At 42.1% G+C, this 27890-nt stretch overlaps 1 protein-coding gene across 4 annotated transcripts in view; it reads right to left on the bottom strand.

The window, feature by feature from the left end:
* The window catches only part of CEMIP2 (cell migration inducing hyaluronidase 2), an 81379-nt gene that overhangs the window by 21644 nt on the left and 31845 nt on the right, over positions 1 to 27890 (bottom strand). For all 4 annotated transcript variants that reach the window (XM_032306755.1, XM_032306756.1, XM_032306754.1 and 1 more), the window contains 12 exons: positions 24490 to 24678; positions 22334 to 22503; positions 20551 to 20760; positions 20030 to 20235; positions 19814 to 19883; positions 16742 to 16870; positions 14089 to 14177; positions 9249 to 9380; positions 7898 to 7933; positions 6374 to 6529; positions 3641 to 3818; positions 956 to 1171 (listed from right to left, as the gene is read on the bottom strand). In XM_032306755.1, coding sequence (XP_032162646.1) covers positions 956 to 1171; positions 3641 to 3818; positions 6374 to 6529; positions 7898 to 7933; positions 9249 to 9380; positions 14089 to 14177; positions 16742 to 16870; positions 19814 to 19883; positions 20030 to 20235; positions 20551 to 20760; positions 22334 to 22503; positions 24490 to 24678 — 1781 coding nt within the window. The remainder of the gene's footprint in view (positions 1 to 955; positions 1172 to 3640; positions 3819 to 6373; positions 6530 to 7897; positions 7934 to 9248; positions 9381 to 14088; positions 14178 to 16741; positions 16871 to 19813; positions 19884 to 20029; positions 20236 to 20550; positions 20761 to 22333; positions 22504 to 24489; positions 24679 to 27890) is intronic.

The raw sequence follows: 27890 nt of genomic DNA, 5'->3' as shown, positions 1-27890 counted from the left end.
TTCTGACTTGTGGTCCTACCATTCCTAGAACCTCCTAGGAAGCATTAGATGACTTACTTCTTTCTTCGTCCTCCAATAAAAATTGAATTACTACTCTGCCTTGTAAGACAGGAGGATTAGATTCACATTCTCAAATACATTTGAAATCCAAAGGGTTGACGGGCACATTTATAATAATTTTCTATTTCACTGGTGAGTACATACCACTCTCAGACACACACCCATGAAATTCAACTAAACTGTAGCTACAGAAAAGAGCTAAAAGCTTTTTGGTTTTGTTTTATGTTAATTCTAGAATTTTTACAGCATCCGAGGTTAACTTAGTTTTAGCAGGCAATTCTGATTAAGAGTAAGAGGAAAGGAAAAAGAAACTACATTTCAAACTACATTCTTTTCTTCTCTATTATAGTTAATTCTCCATTTTTTCCCTTGTTTTCCCCAGAACTCAGGCAAGAATAACATATTTTTTTTTCCTTATGGGAATAAAAAATCCCACAACAAAGAAGCTAATACTCCTTTAAAATTAAGCCAGAAAACTTCCTCCAATCTTTATCCCCCCCTGCCTAATTCTCTAATTTAGCAGAGATAATGACCCTCAAAGCCAAGAATAAATCCCCCTTTCAGTGAGCACAGCGGCAGCATGGCAAGAAAACCCAGCCTAAGACTTAGGAAGTATAGGTTCTCACCCCAACTGTATCCCGAGCATATTTAACCAAAGGCAAATCATCCTACCACTCTTGGACCCACTTGTTGAATTGCTCTGAAGGAGGAGAACTTGAAATAAAATTATATGAGTCCCCGATCCCTTATGAATTTTTTTTTTCTTTTTTTCCTAAAGAAAAATCATCCTTTGGAAAGGATCAATGACACTGCAGAGCAAGAGAGCCCTCCTCCCAGAAGAGATGCTGTCGGCAACGGGGTCGGAGTTCAGGCATCACAGTGCACAACGGCTCACCTGGGCGTAGTTCCCGCTGCAGACCACCGCGTTCCATTTGGTAATGTTCACGCAGCTTGGGTGGCGGATCAGGTAGTTGTCCATTCTTCCCACATAAGCATCCTTGTAGCCTGTCACGGAGCCATCGATGTCGTGGAATATGGAGTTCTTGTCACCGTCCAGCTCACAGTCTTCAAACCAGGGGCCAGGCTTTCCAAAGAAGACGTTCAGAGAGACCTGCCGGCAGTGAAAAACCAGGACATCACCATGGGAAGGCTTCTACCGTCCTGGCCGGCGTCCCCTGCCTGCACCCAAAGGCATATCCATTTCAACTGCTTCAAGGTTAGAGCAGCCGAGAGTCCCAGTTCACAGATGTCAACGATGGCACCCAATCAATCAAAGTGTTCAGTTAATTATGACATGGTTGGGCAAAAAAAAAAAAAAAGAAAAAAGAAAAAAGTCACAGAGCCTTGTGGAGGTCAGGTAGCTAATGTTGGTCTTTTCCATTTTTTCCATTTAAAAAGAATTACCTGCTCTCCAGACAAAACTAACCTTGGTAAGAGAATCAGAACAGTCGTGGGAAGGGGGAAACACGCAGTCACGCATATTTGTTAAGAATTACTCTGGGTGGCTCAGTGGCTTAAAGCCCCTGCCTTTGGCTCAGGTCATGATCCCAGGGTCCTGGGATCGAGCCCCGCATCAGGCTCTCTGCTCAGCAGGGAGCCTGCTTCCTCCTCTCTCTTCCTGCCTGCCTCTCTGACTACCTGTGATCTCTGTCAAATAAATAAAAATCTTAAAAAAAAAAAATTATAAACTTCACACTTAAGGTGTGTGCATTTCCCTGCCTGCTAATTATACCTCAATTAAATAAAAATCTATTATAAATTCCATCTTCTGAGCTAGCTCATCATTTTATTTTTACATTCTCTCCAACATCAACCAAACCCAGCTCAGTCATTTTCGTGTCAGGTAGAGTTAATTTAAGGCTTTTATTAAACACACAGTACACAGCTGCAAAGCAGGCTGCAGGTGACAAGTTTTATAGTCTTTAGCTACTTCTTATTAGTGGTAAATTATTCCCACTACACAAGCCTCGCAGATACACCTCAAAAATGCTTTTATGTACTCATCACCCTCAGATGTTGTAAAATCAACCGAACATCTAAGTAATAGGCAACTCAATGAAAAATCAGTGATGTTTGGGACAAGTGGCTCTAAATTCTTACTTGTAGGACCTTTTGCCCCCATTTCCCTCGGTCCTTCTGTGGTTAAATCTAGGAGACCTTTAGGACACATTTCCTACCTCTTCAGGGAGAATAAAATTGGCACTGTTCCCTTTGCAAACTGTTCCCTGGGAACCAGCACCGTCAGACCCCCAGGCTGATGACCACTACCTTGAAGAGCAGGGATGTGAGAACTCGGGAACTCCACAGCCAATGTAACACCCGTGAGCTATTTTTCAGAACAACTGTGTCAGAGGTCACTAGAAGTCTGTGTGTGGAAAGGTCTATGTGGGCAGTAAGTGAACATCCCACCTCCTCCCTAGCTGTTCTAAGGACTGCCCTACTTATTTATGTGGGAAATGATCTGCTAGTGTAGCCTTACCTCTTCCCCTAGAGTTATAGGGCCTAAGAGAGAGCCAGCCAACGAAGCTGGCATCCCAATTTGGACCTGGGCTCCTGTTTCATGCCTCAGCCATTCTGGAAAACTGGATACAGACTCTGGTCAAACTATCCCATGTTCTTTTTCTTTTCCCCCCAAAGATTTTATTTATTAGTTTGACAGAGATCACAAGTAGGCAGAGAGGCAGGCAGAAAGAGAAAGGGGGAAGCAGGCTCCCCACTGAGCAGAGCGCCTGATGTCAGGCTCGATCCCAGGACCCTGAGATCATGACCTGAGTCGAACGCAGAGGCTTAACCCACTGAACCACCCAGGCGCCCCTCCCATGTTCTATTTTAAGCTAGGCAACTGCAGAGTCTGCCTGTGAACAAAAATGAGAGAAATATGAGCCACTTCCCAGTTACAGCCATTTGTGGGAGCGGTGAGTGAGGAGAGACTCTCATCCCTCCAGTACCACAGCCATCTTGGAACAGGCAAGATGGCGGAGGGCAAGGTATATAATCAGACTGTCCTGTGTGCTCAGGCTCCAGAGAGCACAGATGAAAGTACGAAGAAAACAATTTCTGTGGGCTACTGTACTGTAAACAATTATTTCTCAGTCTTCTTTGCAGTCTTCATAAAAACCTCCCAAGAGTTCGTACCTGTATCTGTCTTATACCATCCCAGTACTCCTCTTCTTTCCCATCCTTCTATCCTCTGGTTCTCCAGAAGAACAAGCCCCAGACAAGTAAAATACCAGGCACAACTCAGTTCTCCTCATAGATGATCACAATGAACCTCCCCAAACCCTAGATCCTGATGCTCCTCTGACACTCTCCCATCCCCCCATGCCGTGTCATCACTTTAAGCCGTGGTCCCTTCCGAGGTATTACGTGAAGGTCAAAAATACCTCAGGTCACATGGGACTTCTGTTCTCACCTTGAACCCGATGGAACAGTGTGCATGGAATTAGAGTCTCTCCTGCATCTACTTCTCCTCCTAGTTGTAAAGACTCATCATGAATACTTGGTGTTTTTGTCTTTGGGAATGATCTATCCCCCACCCTCCCGCATGGTCACTACACAGATACCGTAAGGACATACTTACATGTGGACCAAACTTCACGAGGGAGATGTTATTCCTGGGGGTTATCTGCCAGGGATTCTTCATAAGGAAGCCAATAGCGCTGGTGTACCTATCTGGCGTGGGCACGTATTTTTTGAAGGTACACCTGGTTAGATGAATGGGCCCGTCATAAATCTGAAAACCTCTGATGGGGAACGTCCTGTTGAAACATAAGATTTTGTTTAATGCACATGGGCCCCTCCCTTCACTCGTTTGTTTGTTTTTAAAAGATTTTATTTATTTATTTGACAGAGATCACAAGTAGACAGAGCAGCAGGCAGAGAGAGAGGGGGAAGCAGGCTCCCCACTGAGCAGAGAGCCCGATGCGGGACTCGATCCCAGGACCCTGGGATCATGATCTGAGCTGAAGGCAGAAGCTTTAACCCACTGAGCCACCCAGGCGCCCAGTCACATGTTTGTTTTATAAACACTCTTCAATCTCCTGGACACGCTAAGTACAATTGTAGAATCCAGTGGAACCAAGAGACGATCCCTGCTCGAATGAAACGCATACTGCAGCGGAAGAGGCAAAGAGAAAAACAAAAGGTAATTTCAGATAGTAAGTGTTGTGGGGGCAGTGACACACAGTACTACGACAGATTGGGGTGAGAGACGTGCTGTTTGGGACAGAATGGAGGCCTCTCTGAATGTGACATTTCCCGCTTGAATCAACCCAGTTAAGACCTTTTATTTGGGAACTCATACACTTCCCCTTTGGTTCCAAAATCTCTGGCAAGAGAACAAAAGACAAATCTGTAGCTTTCACAGAGAGAACCTCCTTTCAAGCCACTAAATGACAGTAATAAAATGAAATGATATGCTTGAAAGTATAAAAGTGTGAATTCTTAAGGCTTACTATGTCAGAGGGGCTGGCTGGAGTGAGAAATTCGGTTTATTCAATTTCCTTCCTTCTCTTCAAACACAAGCCCCTTAACCTACTAATCATATATCATTAATCATAATTAAGGTACAAAACCCATAATATTCTGGATCCCTTAGGTGTCTACTCTGTTAAAGTTCTTTAATGGCACTGCCGAGGATTTCTACAGCAACTCTAGTTTACAACTTGGCAGCGTTTTACAGCAAAAGCCTACATGCTAGCAAGGAAACGAAATCACCTGGTTAAAAAAACTATGCATCTCGATGCACTTCTGAGGAGAGATCCCCAAATGGTTCTCTCACATAGAAAAAGTTGTCAAGACACAATAAAACAAAGGCTGGGTCCAGGGACCAAGGAGGAGTCTTTGTTTTGGAAAAGCCTCCTTCGCAAGGAAGCAGTGAGCATTTTGAAATGAAACTGGGGGCCACATAACATATATATGATTCTTGAGTCAGTATTTTGCACACCTGAAACGTACTACTTTAAGTCGACTATACTTCAGTTAGAAACAGAGAGAGAGACAAGAAAAAGAGGAAGAAACTGAAGGCTTCATAAAATAAAAAAGGACGGAGCTGGCCACCCTCATACTCCCACCAAACACCAACAGCCATTTTTGGTGACACATCAGAAGAGACAGGTACAGCTTAGAACACTCCGACAGGCATGGACCGTGCGGAAGGCCGAGTCACGGGATCCGAATCCACCCCAGCCACGTTCAGTAAGCTCCTCATTTATAAAGCAGGATAACGACAGGACCTACCTCGCTGGGCTTTGCAAGGATTAAGCAGAGAATGGAGTACTTAGAACGGGACCTGATACATCATCAGCATTTAATAAATGTTAGCTCTTAAATACCCATTAAGTTTCTTTCCCAGTGGCTTCCACACAGTCTGGCCAACAGGAGTGCTAGACACAGCGAAGCTTATAATGGCATTCAAGACTTCCCAACGACCAGCACAGGGGGAGTGGAAGCAAGCTCACTCTTTGCCAGAAGCTAGTAAAGTCCATTTGGCCCTCAAAGCCAAGCCCACTGGGACCATCCCCCTGACCTGTCCTAGCCCAATGACCACCTATGGTGCACAACTTTAAGGGGACTGCTGCTTGATAACTTCTGACAGTAGCTCTAATGTGAGACCTTTAGAACATGAGTTTTTCTCTATTTTTCTTACAAGGACGATTCCAAACTGTGTCTCAGAACCAAGGTATGGATTAATTAGTTAGTAGCTCCCTAAAAGCTCCAAAGAATCATTCTGGGGTAAGTACTATTTTAATGACTCTGTGATTATTTTGACAGAAAACATGCCAAGAGTCTCCTCCACGCAGCTGAAACACTCGTAATTATATGGGCCGTGGTCAGGGCTTGAGTCAGCTTTGGCAACTGCCCACTCTTATTTTCTAGGACTCTTTGCAATAGGTTATTTCCTTTTTCCAGTGGCTATTTCTGCAAACCAACCTCACAGATTGAGGCAAAAGTGACCTCATGTCATAGTTTATAGCTTGGCCAACTTTCTGTGGCTCAAGAAAGCAGAAAACAAAAAAATCAGCAGCTTTTATCAGGCCATGCAAGGAATGAAAAATGAGATCGCTTCCTTGGTTTAAACAATTGATAATGAAATCTATAAAGCGTTCGATCGTTAATGCTCCAGAATTCCAGAAGATACTATACACAACTGTAATAGCAATAACACCAAAACTAATAGTAGTGGTAATTAGATAAGGTGGGAAGAGCGGCACGGTGGGAACCAGTCCACCCAGGATTACTACAGAAGCTTCCATAAGGGTTGGGTTTTATTTGTTGTTCAGATATAACCGTCCGCTGATCAAGCAATGCTTACCTGTTCCGAGGCAGGGTCCGGGGCTTCTGGTCTATCCCTCCAATGCCCACATACTTGTTCTGACCACCCTGGAAGCCGTAATTCCTGCTCTCCCCAACAAAGAGAGACTCGGATACCTCCTGGCTAGAGCCTTCATCACTTGGGAAGCTTCCATCGCTGTGAAAATGAGCATAAACATTACCCTCCCCCTTCCAGGAGATTTAAATTGACGCTCAGATAAATAGCAGGGGATGCCTGGGTGGCTCAGTCAGTTAGGCGTCTGCCTTCAGCTCAGACAATGACCCCAGGGTTCTGGGATCAAGTGTCCGTGTCAGGCTCCCTGCTCAATGGGGAGCCTGCTTCTCCTCCCTCTGCCTGCTACTCTCACACAAGTGGTCTCTCTCCTTGAGAAAAATAAATAAATAAAATTATTTAAAAAAAAAAAAAAGGCAAGTTACAGCTGGAAAAGCTAGTTTTCAAAGCAGCCAGGAGCTTTTTCAAATACCTATTATCAAGTCATCAAAAAGTCCTTCTTTTTTTTTTTTTTTTTTAAAGATTTCATTTATTTATTTGACAGAGATCACAAGTAGGCAGAGAGTCAGGCAGAGAGAGACAGAGAAGCAGGCTCCCTGCAGAGCAGAAAGCCCGATGTGGGGCTTGATCCCAGGACCCTGGGATCATGACCTGAGCCGAAGGCAGAGGCTTTAACCCACTGAGCCACCCAGGTGCCCCTCAAAAAGTCCTTCTAAACTGTGAGCATACCTCATAGAAATCAATACGTGGTTTGTGGAGTAAACAAACGGAATTGCATTTCACAGCAACGATGGGTGAGTTTAGTCTCAAGCAACAGCACTGCACATGGGAGAATGAACCTGCCATGAATGTAACAGTTCGAGGGCAAGCATGTTCACGACAGCAGCCGAAATAACCTAACAGTCCCATAAAAAGTTCAGGTCTTAGAGATCACTGCAAAGATAGACTGGCTTTGAAGAAAGAGGTTATTTAATATGATCCCAACTGTTATTTCCTTCTTCTCAAGTGTTTTCTTCTCCTTGCTGTTTTTTTAAAAAGATTTCATTTATTTATTTGACAAAGAGAGAACACAAAAAGGGGGAATGGCAGGCAGAGGGAGAGGGAGAGGCAGACTCCCTGCTGAGTAGAGAGCCTGATGTGGGACTCGATCCTAGGACCCTGGGATCATGACCTGAGCCAAAGGCAGATGCTTAACTGACTTGAGCCACCCAGGCACCCCTTAAGTGTTTTCTTCCAAACAAAAGATATGACGGGCCTACCTTTCTATCGAATTCCAGCTATATTAACCTCCAACTTTGGTACAAATTCTATTAATTAAGAAAAATGTGTTTTTGGCCCTCTAGTCGTATCAGGAAGTGGATGTTGTTTTGTTGTGGTTGTTGTTTTCTTTAGTGCTAATACAATAATAGAACACTCCTATTCCGATCAAGTAAAAACAAAAACAAATACCCAGGCTATTGTACCTTATAGCTTTAAAATAATCGAGGAAGTATTTCCAAAGTGATTACCAACCTGGCAAAGGTCAGCCCTATTCCATTATCTGCAAATCTGTAAGAGAAGAGAATAAAAGAACATTTAATTTACCATCTCATGTAACAAGAGATCATTTCTCTCAGTATTCAAGTTTTAGGAAATCCAGAAGGTTCCAATACTGCTTACTCTCTAAGACCACAGAAAGCATCTCGCTTCCCAGCAGCTAAACGCACAGACTCCACAGAGAAGGTACCCGGTTCAAATCCTAGCTTTGCCAATTACTGGCTGCGGGAACCTGTGTGACCTTGCATGACCTTGGGCAAATGACTCGGCCTGACTCTCCCTCAGTTTGCTCACCTACAAGTTGAAGCAATAACATAACCCTGCTCATCAGAGTTGCTGAGGGCATTAAACATCCTAATTAATTCTACTCCTTTAGAACAGTGTCTGGCACAGAGGAAGCAGCCTGTCCGTGTGCGTTGTCACTTATTTTCATAATTCTTTTTTAAACAATTAGATCATAACATCCTCTTCAAATTTTTCAACACTAATACCTAAGCTACCTCTACAGACTTCATACAAAATTAATTTTTTTGCACCATGAAAGTCAGAGGTGACGGTAAAATGCCAAGGAGCTAACATGAGTGCCAGCCAGAAAAAACATGTTTTTCTAGACTCTCGAACACCAACTCTTAGCTCAACGTACATCAAGACTTCTCCTAAAATTATAAAAATGGGAAAAAAGCAAGATGCTTACTGCCTCAAGTCATGTTAAGACATAAGTCAACAGACTTATTAAGGTGGAATTCACAAGTTCTGTTTTGAATGGCAGTGAAAGAGCATCAGGCAAACTTCTGAGTTTCCAAAAGCAAAGGAAAGAAATCCAGGTAGTTTCAAAATCTATTTAGCTCTCTGACATAGACCATGGTTGTTCTATCAAGTTAAAGCCCCAGTTTCTGTTCAGCCTCATCAAAAAACTCTCGTGTCACCAGACAGGTTCAGTTCCAATAAAAGCAGCAGAATGAGACGATTCCAAACATTCGCAGTCTGCGAGCGTGAGCTTACGTCCTCAGAGCTCACCCGGTCTATTAGGAACAATAATGTGATTCCAGGGGCGCCTGGCTGGCCCAGGCAGAAGAGTATGCAACACTTGATCTCAGGATTGTGAGTTCGAGCCCCATATCGAGGGTAGAGATTACTAAAACAAACATACTTTAAAAATAATAATAGTACTAATATTAAAAGTCCAGAAAGTCTCACTGTACTTTCAGTATCGTGGGGTTTTTTTTTATTTTTTCATAGACTTGAAAATAAATACCCTGGAAAATAAATAATTAAATTCGTGCATACATCAGTGTTACCAGACAATGACTTTGCAGAGAATACCTACGCTGAATTCTGAACGACAATGTCTCCCCCTCTGACCCAAGCTCCGTTGTCATTATTTTTAAAAGAAATGAGCCTGTCAATTAAAGCAGCGACACGTGGCTTTTCAGGGTCCGCATCCTGATGAGGCCTAAACCTAGGGGTTTAAAAAAAAAAAAAGAAAGTTTTTTTAAAAAGCATTGGAAACCAACTATTTACAATTGTAAGCTTAAGTGTCAAAAGGCAGGATTTATATTTGACCAAAACAAACAAACAAAATCTTAAGGCACAACTTACAAACTCATTATTGGTATTTTAGATACTGAAAAAAATTTTGTTTACTTACATAAGATTCAAGAGAACTACTTTCATAACTTCTTATTTTTATTTTTAAATCAACTTATATTATAGACTGGGATACTGCAGAACATTCTAAACACTAAAACGATTTCCAAACAAACAAACTCTCAGACCAGGAAATCTGGTATGTTTTCACAAATTCTTAATCTACACGACACTAATATAAACATACTGAATAAATTCATCAGATATTTCCACATTCATATATGCGAACTGGAATATTATGTGAGTTGTGTGCTGGTGAAAATGTTTTAGACACAGAGATAAAACTAGTTCAAGACCTTAAACGTGCCTATATTTAAGACAGATTGTATTTAATTAACTTCTTCATTACAGAGACTGAATTTTACCTCTTTAATTCTCTTCCTTCCAGAACACTTACAAGGACTTTTTTTTTCCTTAAGGATTTTATGTATTTGTCAGAGAGAGAGCCTAAGCACACAAGTAGGGGGAGTAGCAGGCAGAGGGAGAAGCAGGCTCCCCACTAATCAAGGAGCCCAATGTGGGACTTGATTCCAGGACCCTGGGATCATGACCTGAGCCAAAGGCACACTCAACGGACTCAGCCACCTGCATGTCCCCACTTACAAGGACCTTAATAAAAAGGTCAAATAATTGGTGTAAAAAACTGTCCCTTTTAACAAATTGAATAAATAATTCCATAAGGTCACTTTTTTTTTTTTTTTTTTAAAGATCATTTCTATCTTTATCTTACAAAGCTTGGGGACGGGGGGGGGGGACAACTAGATAGCTTTTCAAAAACCAATTCAGCAGTTCAAGATTTTTTTTTAAAAAGATTTTATAGAGACAACAAGAGAGGAACACAAGCAGGGGGAGTGGGAAAGGGAGAAGCTCGTTTCCCACCAAGCAGGGAGCCGGATGTGGTGCTTGATCCCAGGACCCTGGGATCATGACCTGAGCGGAAGGCAGATGCTCAACGACTGAGCCACCCAGGTGTCCCAGTTTGAGATTTTTAAACACGCAGTCAGCAAGGTATTTGCTGATGGTTATTTGCTGATATGCCACTACCTTGGTTGCTGGCACACAGTAGGTGCTGTGATGGGAAAAGAAGCCAAACAAAGGTCCTTAGGCATGGCTGAGCTTGGCACATTCAGAGAACAAGCAAGTTGGCTGGAAAGTAAACACCACGGAGCAGGGGCGCCTGGGTGGCTTAGTCACTTAAACATCTACCTTCGGCTCAGGTCATGATCCCAGGGGGAACCTGGGATGGAGCCCCGCAGGGAGCTCCCCTTCTCCCTCTGCCTTCTGCTCCCCCTGCTTGGGCTCTCTCTCTCTCTCAAATAAATAAATATAATCTTTAAAAAAAATAGAAAGAAAAGAAAAGAAAAACAAAAAGCATGGGGCAGAGGATAGAGAGCTAAGCATGTGCCCAGCAAGGATACGGTTCTTTATTCTAAACGCAGTGGGAAAAGCAGACCAGAGAATAATGGCTGTGAGGGCAGGGGGGAGCAGGATACAGGCAGGTGATGGCCAAAGGGCACAAAGTTTTAGTTCTGCAAGATAAATTCTCATTTTTTTTAGAGCAAGCACGTGTGCATGTGCCAAGACTGAGAAGGGCAGAGGGAGAGGAAGAGAATTTCAAGCAGTCTCCTCGCTCAGCAAAGACCCCACACAAGGCTTGATCTCGTGACCCTGAGATCATGACCTGAGCCAAAATCAAGTCAGACATTTAACCAACTGAGGAGTCAGGTGCCCCTGTGCAAAATAAATAAATTCTAAGGCTCTACCATACAGCATCATGCCCACAGCTAATAAACCTCTATTGTGCACTTAACATTTGCTAAGAGACTAAGATCTTAGGGTAAATTCTTATACTACATATACATAAAAAATATTCTTAGATTTTTAAAATCATAAAGGAGGTGCGAAAAGACTTTGGGAGGTGATGGCTAGGTCTAGGACCCTGACAGTGGTGATGGTTTCTTGGGTGGACACCTATCCCCAAACTCCCTGACTTGTAATACATTAAGTAGGCTCAGTTACATGCTAAATAAATAAATAAAGTAGGTGGATAAACAGAAAGACAGACAGACAGACAGATGGACGTGATGGAAAGTCTTCAGAAGCCGGGAAGCAAGGAAGTGATACAACTAGATTTCACTTTCTCTTAAAAACTGGTCGCTCGCTGTGACATGGCGAAAGGACTAGACAATGGAACCCAGGAGACCAGTCTGGCAAGCGCTGAATCCGTGTATATGACCTCCTACGCTGAATAGCTCTGACCTCAGGACTGAAAAGTCTGACTCTAGGCTATCGTCTATTCTCTGGCCTTGTGCTTGCTGGCACCAGCTTCACAGTCTTTACATAATATCAAGCAGATGGAAGAGTTCTGGAAAGAAAACTATACAACGTTCTAAAATCAGGCCAAAAAAAAAAAAAAAAAAAAAGTATTGGAAAGCAACACTGCTACCGCCATCTTGTCCTTTCACAAACTCCTATCCATAGAACTCAATCATTGACCACTTGCTTGGACACTCTTTATTTTTAACCTCTTTCCCACTTGAGGTGGAGATGATAGTTAACATTCCCAATTCCAACCTCCCTTAATTGCCCTTGGCTTTAAAGACTAGTTGGTTTTCATGCTTTTTCATTCCTTTGGATGAAATGTCCCAATCTCAAACCAAGAGTTCTCCTGGGTTACACTTCCCCAACTTCGGATACCTGTCATTTCACATCTTGAAGACACAAGGAAAGGCTCATCTGATCAACTGTTGAGTCAACTTCCCTTTGATGAACAGACTAAGTATCTTCTGGATCCCATGAGCCAGAGATTAATTCATGGCTGGCTTACTACTCGTTCTGTTAGAGGTTTATCATTTTTACTCATGTCTGGACTGCATGAATACGTGTGGGCATAGCCTACACATTAGTCTGTACAAAATTAAATGTATACACCAGCTGCCAGATGCCTCATTACTCATCTTCTAAAATCAGTTCTTTTCTATAACAACTTCCAAATGGAGTCTAATTCCCAATATGTATGCACTTATAAACTGGCAAGAGAAATAATGAAGAGCAGAGAAAAAACTACCATCATCGTAATATCATACACACATACCCACTGTTTTATCCCGGCCATTGTGGGTAAATTGTTTTATTGTCAAGTCTAACGAATTCTGAACTGATTCAGAATTCTAATGAATTCTAAAAAATATATTTTCATCCATCCATCATACACACACACATCATTTTTTGGGGGCAGGTAAGAGAGTCAACTGTGTTGTGTTAAGGATCTTTCTGTTAATACTAAGCAAACCACACACTATTCGTTCTACCAGTTAAAATAAACTCTTAAAAAGCAGGAGCGTCCGGCCAGCAAAGATTTCTTTGTTTTGCCAGTTAATATTATCTTCTTGGTTCACCGTCGGTTCTCATCTCTCTGCTTCTTTTTCTCTTTTAAGTTCATCTCCTCTTTCCCTTTTTCATTTCTTACTCATCTATTAGACGTCCAGAGACTTGTGTTTCACTTAAATAATGTCCATAGTTTCTTGGCTTCTCACATGCCATCTGATCGTTGCCTGAAGATATTTCAGGCTCAACTTGACCTTTAAAGAATCCTGATGAGTAATTTTACTAACTGTACTTTGCCCAGTTTTCTCCTGACCTCATGCCTTATTACTGTGTTGCAAGAATCCTGCCTCGCACTTAAATGCACTCACCGACCTACAGTGTGGCTCTTCTCTTACTCCCTCCAGAACAAGAGGGCCTGGCATTTTTTTTTTCTTAAATGTCTATCAACAGAGCCTATTAAATCTAGCACTCTTCCAAAACCGGACATGGGTCTTTCAACTTGAAGTATCAGAAAATAACACATACACAGTTTCTGCTATCTCTTTTCCAGAAACTCTTATTTCCATTGGAGACACATTATTTATTTTGGCTCTCATATAGCACATACGAGAACTTTGTTGACATGTTCTCCCGATTCCAACCACATTCTGTGGTTATAAAGGAGAGCAATACAGAGCCCAGTGAGGATGGGACTCCGAGCCTACAGACAAATGAACCAAACTAGCTTGCTCATCAATTTCAAGACCTTTCCCTGTGAAATACATTCAATGCAATGTTCCCTTCTGACCACTAACAATAAATTCTCCATGCCTTGGTTTTCAGGAATGACACTAAAACATCTTAGCTCGTTTTTGCAGTGACTCATGTTCTACTTTATGCCAAACGTAGCCCCCGTTTTCAGCATCTCTCTCTCCTTTTTCTTTCTCGTTCCGCGCCTCTCTTTCCCATCAATTTACAACTATGAAAAGCTGGAGAAAGTACTGACTTCTCTGGCATCTCAGTAAGATTTTAAAACAAACAAGCCAGCCACAGGGCTTAGAACAGCAGAAAGAAATGTTTTCCCAATGCTCTCCTGCAAACATTGAAAGCTTCAGTTTAAATGTGTTGGTGGAGAAGAGAGCACAATGGCTTAACTCAGGAAGTTTTGCTTTGCCAAGATATGGCTAGAGCGTGAGGTCAAAGGATGACTCTACCTTGCACTGTTATCCAAACAGAGGTACTCCCTTGGGTCTGCCGAACTGGCGTTGGTTGTTTTGACACCTTTGTCAATAAATAAACCAGCCTGCAAAACAACAAGGGACCAAAATGAATATGAATCCTAAGTTAGAGCTACACGTTACATAAAGATTCATGAAAATTAGTTGTAGTTTCCCACCAAAAGGAGGGGAAAGGAACAAACAGCAACTTTACCAGATATTTTACTTGATCTAATTATACTCAGTCATTCAACAAATATTTATTTAGTGCCTGCCTTCTGGGAGGCACTGAGCATTGTAACAAGAAAGCCATGGTCTTTGCTGTTGCTGGCACATAAACTGGCAGGGAGACATGCCTTTAAGTAAACAGTCACAATCCAGCATGGTAAGCATATGATGAAGAAGTAGACGATGCTCGAAGGGAGCCCAACGCGGGGCTCAATCCCAGAACCCTGAGATCATGACCTGAGCCGAAGGCAGAGGCTTAACCCACTGAGCCACCCAGGCGCCCCTCGACGGGACTTTTAATGAAGGCAATGCAAGGAACCGCACGTTAGGAAGGAATGCTCTCGCCAGCAGGACAGATGAATGGATTACAAGGGGACAGAAATGGGGTAACTGGGTGATGGGTATTAAGGAAGGCACTTGATGAAATGAGCACTGACTGTTATACACAGCTGATGAATCATTAAATTCTACCTTTGAAACGAATAATATCCTTTGGTACTTGAATTTCAATTAATTAAATTAATTTATTAATTTATTTTAAAAAAAGAAAGGGACAAAAAGGGAGATAAGAGACGAGGTAGGACACGACCTCAATAATCCGGAAGAAAAACTAAGGGGACCTAGACTTGTGGGAGTTGTTAACGGGGGAAAAGGGATAGGGCAAGGCTTCTTTAAGAGGTACGATATGCTTTAGTATGTAAGGAAATGTCTAAGGGTGAAGGAAAGGGAGCAATCAAGATTCCTGTTCTAAGTTTGGGCAGTCGGATGGCCAGTGGTTGCATTCAGTGAGACAGAGAGAGGGGAATGGGTATGAGAATGAAAAGAAGGATTTTTAGTGAAGACCCACGGCAGAAGGGTCGGTGACGCTATTCTTTGTGACTGATCCAAAGATCACCGGTTCCTCTCGGAGGGCTCCCAGGGTTCCGTTTCCCTTGGCTACAAAGTATTATTCTGGACAGTCAACCCCAAATTAAACAAGTTAAAACCTAACCATTATTAGATTATTATTTAGATCTACTATTCTTAGAGCTAACAGATCACTACATGTCCTCATGGCATGGGACATTAAAAATTTAATTAGAATGAGATTTCTTTATACCACTGTAATTAGAAACTTTTGAGGATTTCCAGTTTGAAATGGTATGCTTAACAATGATTAGCCTCAATCAGGTCCTCAGCTCACAAAAAAACATAATTCTGACTGAGGTTTTTTGCTCTCTCAAGTCTTCAAGTGATTCCACTCTTCAAATTATACCACACTTAGGTTTTTAAAGGGTCCTCTCCGTATCGGAAATGGGAAGCATTAATTGAATTTTTTTTTAATTTATTTGACAGACAAAGGTCACAGGTAGGCAGAGAGGCAGGCAGAGAGAGAGAGGGGGAAGCAGGCTCCCTGCTGAGCAGAGAGCCCGACGCGGGGCTTGATCCCAGAACCCTGGGATCATGACCTGAGCCAAAAGCAGAGGCTTAACCCACTGAGCCACCCAGGCGCCCCACATTAACTGAATTTTGATGCGGCTCATATCAGGGTAAAGAATCTGGGCATTGTATCGCATAAATGAAAATATCAAAGTGCCTTAGGTGGGGAGTTCAGGGGGTAGGGAACGAAAAAATGAAACAAGATGGGATCAGGAGGGAGACAAACCTTAAGAGAGACTCTTCATCTCACGAAACAAACTGAGGGTTACAGGGGCAGGGGGTGGGGAAGGGGAGAGATGGGGGAGGGAGGGGGTGGTGGGGTGATGGACACTGGGGAGGGTATGTGCTATGGTGAGTGCTGTGAAGTGTGTAAGCCTGACGATTCACAGACCTGTACCTCTGGGGCAAATAATACACTCTATGTTAATAAAAAATTTTTTTAAAAAGAATCGAAGTGCCTTGTGAGCACAAAATGAGGCAAATACAGTTATACTCCAGGCTGGGGATGACTATCAAGGAACCTGGACTTCCTAAGTGGCCTTTTATTGACCTGATCTGCATCATGTCAAGTCAGGTCAAATACCGTAAGTAGTATTTTACTACGTAATTAGCATTAAATGCCCAAAAGGAACCTCTACCCACACTGTGAACTGGGAGCAGAGAGAACAGATGCTTCTTATCTAATGTGTACATCCCTAAAACATGACATTTACGACTGGAAAGAAGGGGGGGCGGAATGAGCGAGGGGACGTGGATGCAGGGAAGAGTCCATCGTTCCCAGTACTCAGTTTGAATGCACATGCGTTCTGCTGGTGCTGCGCCTGCGGACACTGTCCATAATTCTCAACGTGGAAGGGTTATGGGTCTGCTTATTTAATCCCAAATTACTTTTTCTGATGACAAGTTTTACTGAAAACTGTCATTTCTCACCTGCATTTCTCAGCATTCCATCCTTCACCTTGGGAATCACATGAAATGATTTTGTTAAGACCTAGGAACCTACCTTAAAACTGGAATGGACTCTGTTGTTATAAAATATACCCAATGGAGTGAGTTCTGGTTTTGCTAAGAGCTGCAATCCACTGGATTCCCCCGTGGGTTCCTTGTGGAATAAATACCATATTCCAGCATCCTGTCAGTAAAAGGGCAAGATCATTAAAAGCCTTACTTTATAAAGCCACTTTAGGAAACATGTTCAAAAAACCAAGTGCTTCATAAGCAAACTGAATCTTCTCAACACGAATTTTTCATTGTTTCAGGCTCAGAATGGACTACGAAAGTTGTGCACGGATCTAGCACCCTCCAAGTCATCATAATCATGCTTTAAAAAAAAAAAATTTAATTCTACTTGCAGTCCTGGATAGAAATGAGTGGCTGATACCAAGACTTACTTCAAAATATACCTCTCCCAGCATTATCTACTTTCAAAAGTTATGCAGTATTAGAACCATACAAGCCTTCCTTCCTTCCAGGTGACCAGGACAGCACAGCCTTTCAGCCATGTGAGTGTTTTTCTGTCCACCTCCAAACCTGATCAATAAATGAGTCATACTCATACTCGTTAAACAACTATCCGCCAACTCGCAGAGTTCACTGACTTCTTTCAAACAACTCCAATGCCCTTCCTGTCCCGAGGCAAACTTTCGCCAAAGAAAAAAAACCACCACGCGCATGAATCAGGATGCTGTCTCAGTCTAGATCCTGTCTGTTCACTTTTGGTATTACTGGCCTGAACAGGAGAAGCGGGGCAGTTTTCACAATTTTTGGCACTCGAAATGAGATGTAAAAATCAAAATTAGTGTCTTAATCCCCACGACAAGTGTTTTATTTTACGGTTTAACGAAAAACCAGCCCAATGCGAAGGACAAGTCCAAGCAGTAGAACTTTGAATAGGTTGTTCATAGTCTAACATAGAGTCCAAAAGTATGCTATAGAGAGAAAAACACATTTGGCAAACATTCCTTTAACGCTTCCCTGTGCCAAGCGTGGAGTAAGCCTAGTCTCAAAGAATTCATAGTCTGATGGGAAATAGGGAACTAAAATATATGTATTAGGTATTACATTCATTTTAAGAAATAAGGTTTTTTAGAAGCATAGAGAGATGAACAGTGGAAAGCATATATACTTACCCACCAAAATGAAAGCAATATTTAATATTTTTCCATGATAAAGGTTTAGAGATGGATCTTAATAAAACTAACTACCCTGAAAAAACTTCTGTGCTTCCTCTACTCTTTGAGGCACAAAACAGCATAGAAGACGACCTGGAGGCTCCACACCACAGCCCTAGAAGCTTAAGGTGGCACGAACCCTCCCAGGACGCAATGGAGGGGGCTGGCGGGGGGCGGGGGGCATCCAGGGGGTAGCAGCTGTTTCCTGTTCAACACTGTGGTGTCCAAACAGGTAAAGGGAGCTTTGTAAAAGGCAGTGGAAACATACAAGAAGAAAGAGTTTGATTTATTTGGAGAGGTAAACCCTTGCCAAAACATGAGTTTTACTGGAACGGTTTTTCTAGAAAGAAAAGAAAGAACTCACAGAATGAAAAGGAAAAAGGACAAATATAAGATGGGAAATGAGAGACGGGCTTTCTTCGTGTCTCACATGAGCTCCAGGAAGGGCTTGTGGCAACCTCCCCTTAAATTGTTTCATGAACCATTTGCAATTTGCTTTCATCTTCAACCCACGACTTCTGAAACAAGCTGAAAGGAACCTTTGCTCTGTTCATTTGAAATGTAACACAAATCAGAAGATGATCCCAGCCAGGGTGAGGCTGTGTATCAAGCCTGTGGCCATCTTGGCCCCAAAACCTATCCTCTAATTATAAACTCTTGGCACAGATCTGATAGATGTTCAGCAAACATGTGACGAAAAATGAATGGACGGAAACCTGAAATGATTAAATGTCCAGGTCTCTGCCCTGGTAACTAAGAATTTTATGTTTTATGTTTTTAAGGAAAATCACAGAAGTGAATACCACCATCACCCAGAGATGTCCATATTCTCGTTATCTGGAAGAAATACTCCCTTCCCCTAATCTTTTACTCAGTCCTGGAAATAATGCTAGGTATCTCTTTCCTTTTAAAAATTTAATAGATTATATATATATATTATATGTGTGTATATAATATTTAATATTTGTATATAATGTATATAAACATGTGTATATAATAGATACACACAAATGTGTGTATATAATATATAAATATGTGTATATATTTTATCATATAAATATTATATTTATATCACATATAAATATTATTATTTATACATATAAATATATAAATACGAATATGCAGGTGTTGCTGTAAAGCTCCTATTTCTGTACTACAGTGCACAGCATGGACATAATCATAATAGAATAATGTCCTCAAGACTCACGTTTCCATTATAAATTAACAGTTTCAAATCACACTCAATTATAAATGTAAATCTCTCCCAAGTTTCTCCAAGAGACATTTCTGCCATCCCCAAATGGCTTATTTATTCTCTTAAGTTATTCTTATGTGTCTGCATGTCTCTGAAATGATTCAAGGCACACAGTTAATTGAAGGCACAGAATTTAGCTGCTTTACCAAGGAGATGAAGCCCCTACGTGTTTATGATCCCTGCACTGAAACAGAAGAATGTCCACCTTGACCGGAATGACTGCTGCCATAAGATTCTACGGAACAATCCATTCCCATAGAGAAAAGCTAAGGCTTTCCTCATTCATTAAAATTAAAAACTGAAATGATCAGGTGTTCAGCCATGCACAACTTGAATATGAGAAGCTAGAAAGACGGCACGTGACCCAGCGAAAATGCACCTGGAAGGTCCTATAACCCCAAATATCAGCCCAACTCTTTTCCTCCATCTGGCATCCGTCTTACCACACCCATAGGTACTAACTGGCAGGAATGATGCAGAAGGAACAAAAGGACCCTCTCAACCATATCCCGCTTTCAGTGAAACGAGCAGTACCAGAACACAGCACCGTGCCTGAGCTAGACCGTCCCCCATGACGTCACAACCCCACAAACCAGAACACTTCTCAACACAAAGACCACACAACCAGAAAGCATTTAACATTACTTACCTGTGAGCCCGCAGCTGCATTACTAATCAGGTTATTGTTGGGATGAGAGATCCAGAAAGTTGAAACGGCCCTGCAAGGCATTTTTTTAGAATGACTTCAACACTAGTCATGGAAAAATCCTGCCTACTAGAAAACTTCCCCCGAAACATCTTCCCCCCCAAAGTTAAAGGCCTTGAGCATCACACACGAGTCTCTCTCTCTCCTCCTGTCACTCACATGCAGTCTGTGGCGGGCACAGGCACGTAATTTCCAAACACTTTGTCTCGCATGGTGGTACACACGGAGTTATTCCTATCGGTGGGGAGGAGGGTGCCGGGTTTGGTGAGGAGGCCCAGATTGTGGAACAAAGTATTTCTCTGTTCCACACCGTCTTCCAAAAAGAAACAATGACCCAGCGTGTCAAATCCGATTGTGTCTTTAATCTGTAGAAACACAAGTGTGCAATGTCATCAATAACATGATCAACTGAGGGTTAAGTGACAAGTGACACTGTGACAAGTGACAAGTGACATCTACGCAGCGCACTTGCTACAGATGCAAAGAGAAGTTTTCATCTTAACTGGAGGGGCAAAGCCAAATGCCCGCTGTTACTGATCTCCTGATAGAGGAAAACACCAGAATTCTCAGTGTGAGGAGGACAGAGGAATGCAGGCGCTACAAGAGCGAACTTAATCAGAGGGAGAGGCTGCGAGAGAGAAGGAGAGTTACTGTGCGTCAGCGTCGTGAGCGCTACGTACCAGCAGACCATTTGTCCCGTGCACAGTGATGCACCGGGAGAAGCTGTGGTGAATAGATAAGCCATCCACAAAGGTCGCGTGTCTGTACCCGCCCTTGTAATCCACATCGCCACACAGGTGGAAGTGAACAGGATACCGCCCCAGCTGCTGCTGGCCCATGTGTTTCAATTCCACGTAAGAAAGATGGACGGATGTGAAATTCTTTCTTATCTGTAAGACAAGATAACCGAAATCAAAGCGATACACTTTGGAATATTTGAGTAGCAAAAAAAAAATATGGCTCTAATAGAAAATGTCTAAAGGTGAATGCGTATTAAAATATTTTGGGGGAGGGGGCACCTGGATGGCTCAGTGGGTTAAGCCTCTGCCTTCAGCTCAGGTCATGATCTCAGGGTCCTGGGATTGGGACCCACGTCAAGCTCTCTGTTCAGCAGGGAGCCTGCTTCCCTTCCTCTCTCTCTGCCTGCCTCTCAGCCTGCTTGTGATCTCTCTCTCTCTCTTCAAATAAATAAATAAAATCTATTAAAAATATATAGATATAGATATAGATATTCCCCCCCTCCCTTTGGCACCCTGCTTTCCCATATCTCCAGTTCCTAATTTAGCAAATGCTTCTTTTTTGCTTCTTTTTTTTTTTTCTTCTTCTAAGTAATCCCTATGCCCAATGTGGGACTCAAACTGACGACCGTGAGATCAAGAGTCACATGCTCTACTGACTGAGCCAGCCAGCCAGAAGCCAGCCAGCTTCTTAACATAAGTGAATACTTTAAAGAGCCATAAAAATAGCCTCTACTTAGGAATAAAAGGAAATGCAACCAGGAAAGCTACAGAAATGATTTCTATATACGTAATGTGTTTTGATTTGTTCAAATATTTTGGTCATCTCCAGTCTTATCTCGTTCTTTCATTTCTGTAAATACCATCACAGTTTGATAAATAGTTATTTGTTAATCTTCCCACATAATATTATTTACTTCAGTTCTTTTTAAATATTTCTCTGTGATCCACAATTTCAGCATTCTATTTTTAAACACCGGATTTTTATTCATACTAGTAACAAAAAAGGAATAACACCGACCACAATTTCAGTAAACAGTGTAACAGAAATGTTAACAACCATAACCTACTAGGTGCACAAAAACTGTTTTGAAAACACAGGCAGCCCAAAATGCAGCCCAGAAGTCACAGTAGATAGTATGCAGGGCAAGGCTTACCACACAGTAAGTGCTCATTACTTTTATAGAATAAAAATCTGCGTACAAAAAATATTCTTACAGAAAGATATTTTGTATGTATATATCACTACTGCTTCCCCTTTCGTATCAAGTTCTAAGAAGAATCATTTGATCCTTTCAGAGACTGCATTCAAGAGACAAAATGGTTTAACTACAGGTCGAGGTCAATTAAATGAAGATAGAATTTTCTATTTTAATTATGCAAAATCTCTTCATTGTTCCTGAGTAGAAAAATGAAATAGTATTTCTTTTTCATATCCATATAGATCCCAGCACAAATTTGGGAGCTCCTGGGTGGCTCAGTGGGTTAAGCATCTGCATTTGGCTCAGGTCATGATCCTGGAGGTCCTGGGATCCAGCCCCGAGTCCGGCTCCCTGCTCATCGGGGAGCCTGCTTCTCCCTCTCCCTCTGCCCCTCCCCGCCCTGCTCATTCTCCCTCCCATCCGTCCCCCCTCTCTCTCTCATAAATATATAAATTTTTAAAAATCTTTAAAAACACCTTGAAAGTATTTAACCACCAAGGAACTCATTAAATCTTTTTGCTTACCATGACATGCCCCCCATATGTGTCATAGTCAAAGAACTGGCACTGGTTCCCAGCGTAGCATGAGTCTTCCATTTCTCCTCGGATGACAACATTCCGCGTGAGAATTCCAACCTCCGCTCTCATGTCTACACCATCGGTGATCTCACCCATGTGCAGGAACTGAGGGGCTTCTGGTTCACATGGGCAAGAGACAAAAAGTATTTTTAGCAAAGAACACATGAAACATATCGAAAAGATAGTCCTCTTTATTGTGCAACTCCAAGACATTACCCAAATGGATAGTGTGCTACCATTCCTGAATACCTCAGCATCACAGAATCTAAGGAAGCAATTTTAAGGATTATTTATTATTAATTAATATTATTTAATTAAGATTATTTTATAATTATAATCATTATTATTATTTAATTAATTAAGATTATTTCTTTAAGATTATTTATTATTAATTTAAAAGACTATTTATTATTAACTTAAAAGATTATTTCCTCTAGCCATTTACTCAATCTCAAAACCAAACACAGACAGGGGGCTTAATCCTTTCCTGATAGGCACCAACATTCTGGAATGTACCTAAGTACCCTCCCTCTCTTTCTCTCTCTATCTTGCTCTCTCAGTTTCCTTTCAAACGCTCTTGTTCTAATCCCCTGAGGGCACATGAAGAACCAAATACACAGCGAATCCAGAAAAAGGAATGGTTTTGCAGATATTGATAACGGGGTATCGAGTTATTTTTGCTTTCACTTCAAAACTAAAGTAACATGCACGGAAACATTAGCATTACAAACATGGCCGTCTTTCCTACTTCTTATTTTAATATGAGCACGCCTTCTTCTAAATTTCCACCTTTCTGGAAGTCTAGAAACACTTTCATAATGAGCTTTTCTCTGACGTTTTTATCACATAAAGTCGGGAAGGAAAAACACAAATAAATCAAGCAGCTGAGATCATGGGAGATTCATTATCAGGTAGACTTGTTAACAAGAGTGGGAATTTCCAAACAAAATTAATGCCAGATAGTAACGGTTTTTTGGGGGGGGTTGTTTTCTGCTTACACTCTATATCATCAAGAAGGAAAAGTACAACATGGAATAAAGCACAGAAAGTGCCAAGGGAGCCAGTTGTCCTATTCTTTTTTTTTTAAAGCAAAAACACTTTGCCTTGAACTACTTAGCGCTCTAAATTACCCATAACTGTGTGCTCATTAATTAGTTACCATAAACTCTTTGGTTTTATACCATGAATGTATATATAATCTTGAGTACATAAGGAAGGGAGACAATGTAGTAACATCCACAAGTGAAGCAACACATAAACGAGCTTTGCCTATTACAGTCTCAGGGTAAGTACCTGGTAGAAGTCAGCTGTTTTTCCTAAACACAGCTTACAGTACGGGTCTCGCTGCATACTGCTTTCCTTCAAAGAACTCAAGCTTATGATAAAAAAATGTAGTCTATGAAAATACCTTTCCAGTTCTATTTTAAATATTAGATCTGGCTTTTTTGCCAAGGAAGTAGGTGCTCAAAAAGAATGAGATTTTTTTTATTTAAGAAGAAAAAAGACTTCTATTTAAGTATGAATCTGTTGATAACTGGATTATTATTTGATAGTAAAAAATGAAAAGAGGGGCACCTGAGTGGCTCAGTGGGTTAAAGCCTCTGCTTTCAGCTCAGGTCATGATCCCAGGGTCCTGGGATCGAGCTCCCCCTCAGGCTCTCTGTTCGGCAGGGAGCCTGCTTCCCTTCCTCTCTCTCTGCCTGCCTCTGCCTACTTGTGATCTCTCTGTGTCAAATAAATAAAATCTTAAAAAAAAAAAAAATGAAAAGACGTTGGATAGGATCTTGCGGGGGGGGGGGGAGATTAATCCGTGTAGCTGCATCTTTTTTTGTTTGTTTGTTTTAAACAAAGATCAGTACAAAAGACCCTGATTTGCCTGCTACACATCATTAACAACAACACTACTGCTCCCTAAATACTCTTAGCTAACATCCTCTGGGATCTGGTGTTCAAAGCACCCCACCGCTAAGATCTTTAATATCCAGATGACAATGGCGGTGGTGGTGACGGCGATGAGGAGGGCCCTGGCTTTGGGCTGGGGTGGCAGGAAGGGGTATACTACAGGAATCAAATGCCAAGAAACATTCTGAGCAGTCCGGTACCTTTGACTTTGACCTGGAAGCGGTTGCACTCAGGGCAGGGGAGGAGAGTGAACTCCTCTGCCTGGTACATAGAATAGTCTGTGCTTGCGACCACGATCTGGTCTCCGGGTTTCCAACTACTAACGTCGTCCAGCAGGTGAAGCTTCACTCCATCCACAACCTCCACCCGGAAACCTGAAAGAGAAACACCTAAACCGAAAAGTAGGAAAGAAAATGATGTGTTAGTAGGCATTTCCGCCTCCTCATTGACTCACAAATCAAAAGCTGAGTTAGACACGAGTCAGTACATTTTTACCAGCACTAACCGTGTGCCTGTCGTTCTGCAGACACTGAGAAGATGGAAATGGACAGCCTGACCTCCAGGGTAGAGCACTCCCTGTTCCCCGAACCACAACGGGACAGGAATTGTCCAACTACTCTTTTTGATCCCCAAATCTCTCTCTGTACTTGCACTCAGTGCTAAAACTATCTAATAAGGCTTCCTAGCAGTCCTAAAATGTAGTAAGAACATATCACACATAAGGAGACACTGCCAAACACGGAATACGTCTGTAGTAAATACTCAGTGTTTCCTTTTTTTTTTTTTTTAAAGATTTTATTTATTTATTTGACAGACAGAGACCACAAGTAGGCAGAGAGGCAAGGAGAGAGGGGGAAGCAGGCTCCCTGCTGAGCAGAGAGCCCGATGTGGGGCTTGATTCCAGGAACCTGAGATCATGACCTGAGCCGAAGGCAGAGGCTTAATCCACTGAGCTCCCCAGGTGCCCCAATACTCAGTGTTTCAATGTGATCCAGACACAGGATGAGAGAGAGAACATACATTATCTTAAGAGTACAAATTTGCTTAGGCAATCTCTTGTCCCTGGGCCTTTGTTCATGCTTTGTTCCTTAGCTACAATGTCCTTCCACTCTTAATACACCAACCAAGATACTACCCCATCTTATAAAGGTGGAGTTCGAACTCACAACCCTAGGATCAAGAGCCACATGCTCTACCAACTGGGCCAGCCAGGTGCCCCAAGATCAGGCACATCTTTAAGGAATTCCCTGACATCCTTGCTGGAAGCAACCTCCTTCTCCAGTATTCTCATTCTACTGTTCCTTCTGGTATTATTCACACCTGTCCAAGGGGAGAATAGCCACTTCCTTGGAGGGTACATTCATGAAGGCAGCAGAGTACGTCCACCTGCATATCTGCTCCTCTGTTTCATCGTGCAAACTCACAGATGTCCACTGAAGAGACCAGCATTCCCACTAGGATCTACAGTGTCACCCAGAGGCTGCAAGATAGTGTCCCTGTCCAACTCCACTCCTTCCCTGTGATAATGTCAGCTCTGCTGTCTATGTGACCCAGGGACTAATCCCTGATCTCTCCCAATGCATCCTTTCGAAACTCGAAGTCGGTTCCCATTAGCTGGCCAAAACCAAAAAGTTGATCCAACATTTCCTTCACTTACTCTTCCACATGCAAACAAGTGTAGCAGCATTTCCTGCTTCTAAAATACCCGTGATAGAATCTGTCACAAACCAAAAGCTGACTTAATGCAAATGTATACGCAACAGATACAAGCCACGTCCTAAGGTCAGTGGAGAAAGGAAAGCACCGCATCTCAAAGCTGTCTGTTCCCTTGTATCTGTACTTACAACCATCCTTCCAATTAACTGGCACACTCTTCTGGGGTGACTTTAAGATACCGACCCTAAGGGTCCATGGCAGGAGGGAAGAAACACACTGACTCAAGTTAGGGAACTCAGAAAGAGGGAAATTCGGGCAAGGCACAAGGAATACTACAGACACCTTGACAGTCCTGAGCCCACTCTCCCGAGAAAACCTGAGCAAGTCACGGATTCTATTCCTTGAGATGTCAACCTACCGGGTGTTTGTTTTCACAAAGGACCAAAAGAAAAGTACTAAAAAAAAAAAAGTAAAGTAGCTTTCTTGTTTATGTATTTCTTTTATCCAGATACTAAAGCCTATGATGGGATTGGGTCTAAATAATAATATTAACAGTAATGACTCCAATAACAACAGCTAATAGTTGCTGGGACTTTACATGCATAATAAATTAACTTTTCAGGGCGCCTGGGTGGTCGGTTAAGTGTCTGCCTTCAGCTCAGGTCATGATCCCAGGGTCCTGGGACCAAGTCCCTCATTGGGCTCCCTGCTCAGCGGGGAGTCTGCTTCTCCCTCTTCCTCTGCCTGCCTCTCTGCCTGCCTGTGCTCACTCTCTCTCCCTCTATCCCTGACAAATAAATAAATAAAATCTTTTAAAAAAATTAAAAAAAAAAAGACTTTAAAAAAAATTAAAAACAACAACAGGGAGAGAAAGAAAGAAACTGCTATGCACACTAGGGATGAAGAAACCAGAAGTCAGGGAGTTTGAAGAACAGCTGGAAAATGTAGACCCCAAAACTAAATGCTAACTGAACTCCAGAGCCCAGTCTCCTAACTTCTTTATTATTTTGCCTGCCCAAGAATCAGAATGGGCAGGATAAGCACAAAGGTGAGCAAGAACCTCAAGAGCAAGGATAATCGTTGCCCAAATTTTCAGATTTCACACACACACACAAATTATATATATATATATATATATATACATACATACATACATACATACATATATATATATACTTAATGACTGAGCCACCAGGCACCCCACTTAGTTATGTGCCTGGTGGCTCAGTCATTAAGTGTCTGCCTTCAGCTCAAGTCATTATTCCAAGGTCCTGGGATTGAGCCCTGCATCAGGCTCCAGTCCTACATCGGGCTCCAGCCCTGCACTGGGCTCCCCGCTCAGCGGGAAGCTGGCTTCTCCCATTCCCTCTTGTGTTCCCTCCGCTGCTGTGTCTCTATCTGTCAAATGAATGGGTAAAAGCTTTATAAATAAATAAATAAGAAACAATTTTTTTCATATAATTTTTTTTTTAAACTGCTTTTTAAAGAAGAGGGTTGCTCGCTACATCAGGTTCAACTTCAAAGACCATGAGGATTTGTTGCTGTTTAAAGAAGTCATAAGATTAGATTGGGAAGATCTGTGTTATTCACTACTGCCTCACTTTTTCCTAGCATCAGAAGAAAATCCTGCCTAAGGTTTCCTCCCATTAACACTAGCGAATTGGAAATATGAAAGGAAATAAGCTCACCCCCTCCCTTGCTTCCTGGAGAGATTTTTCTACCTCTTCCAGAAAAGAAGAGTCATTGAGAACACGGGACCCAATATCCTACGACAGCTAAACGGACCCTCTTCCAGAAATGAGTAGTCACTGCTAATGTGGAAATAAAAACAAAATTTTCCACAGAGGAAATGTTGATTTGAGGTTTGTCAGTAATTATCCTCTGCATGAACTCTTACGGGAAGCCCTTCCACTAAGCTCTTCATGCAGGACCAAATTCTTGCTAA

Source organism: Mustela erminea, chromosome 12 (genome assembly GCF_009829155.1).
Source record: "Mustela erminea isolate mMusErm1 chromosome 12, mMusErm1.Pri, whole genome shotgun sequence".
In the NCBI taxonomy this organism is placed as follows: domain Eukaryota; kingdom Metazoa; phylum Chordata; class Mammalia; order Carnivora; family Mustelidae; genus Mustela; species Mustela erminea.
The sequence above is the reverse complement of the archived record's forward strand: the minus strand, read 5'-3'. Positions and strand labels throughout refer to the sequence as shown.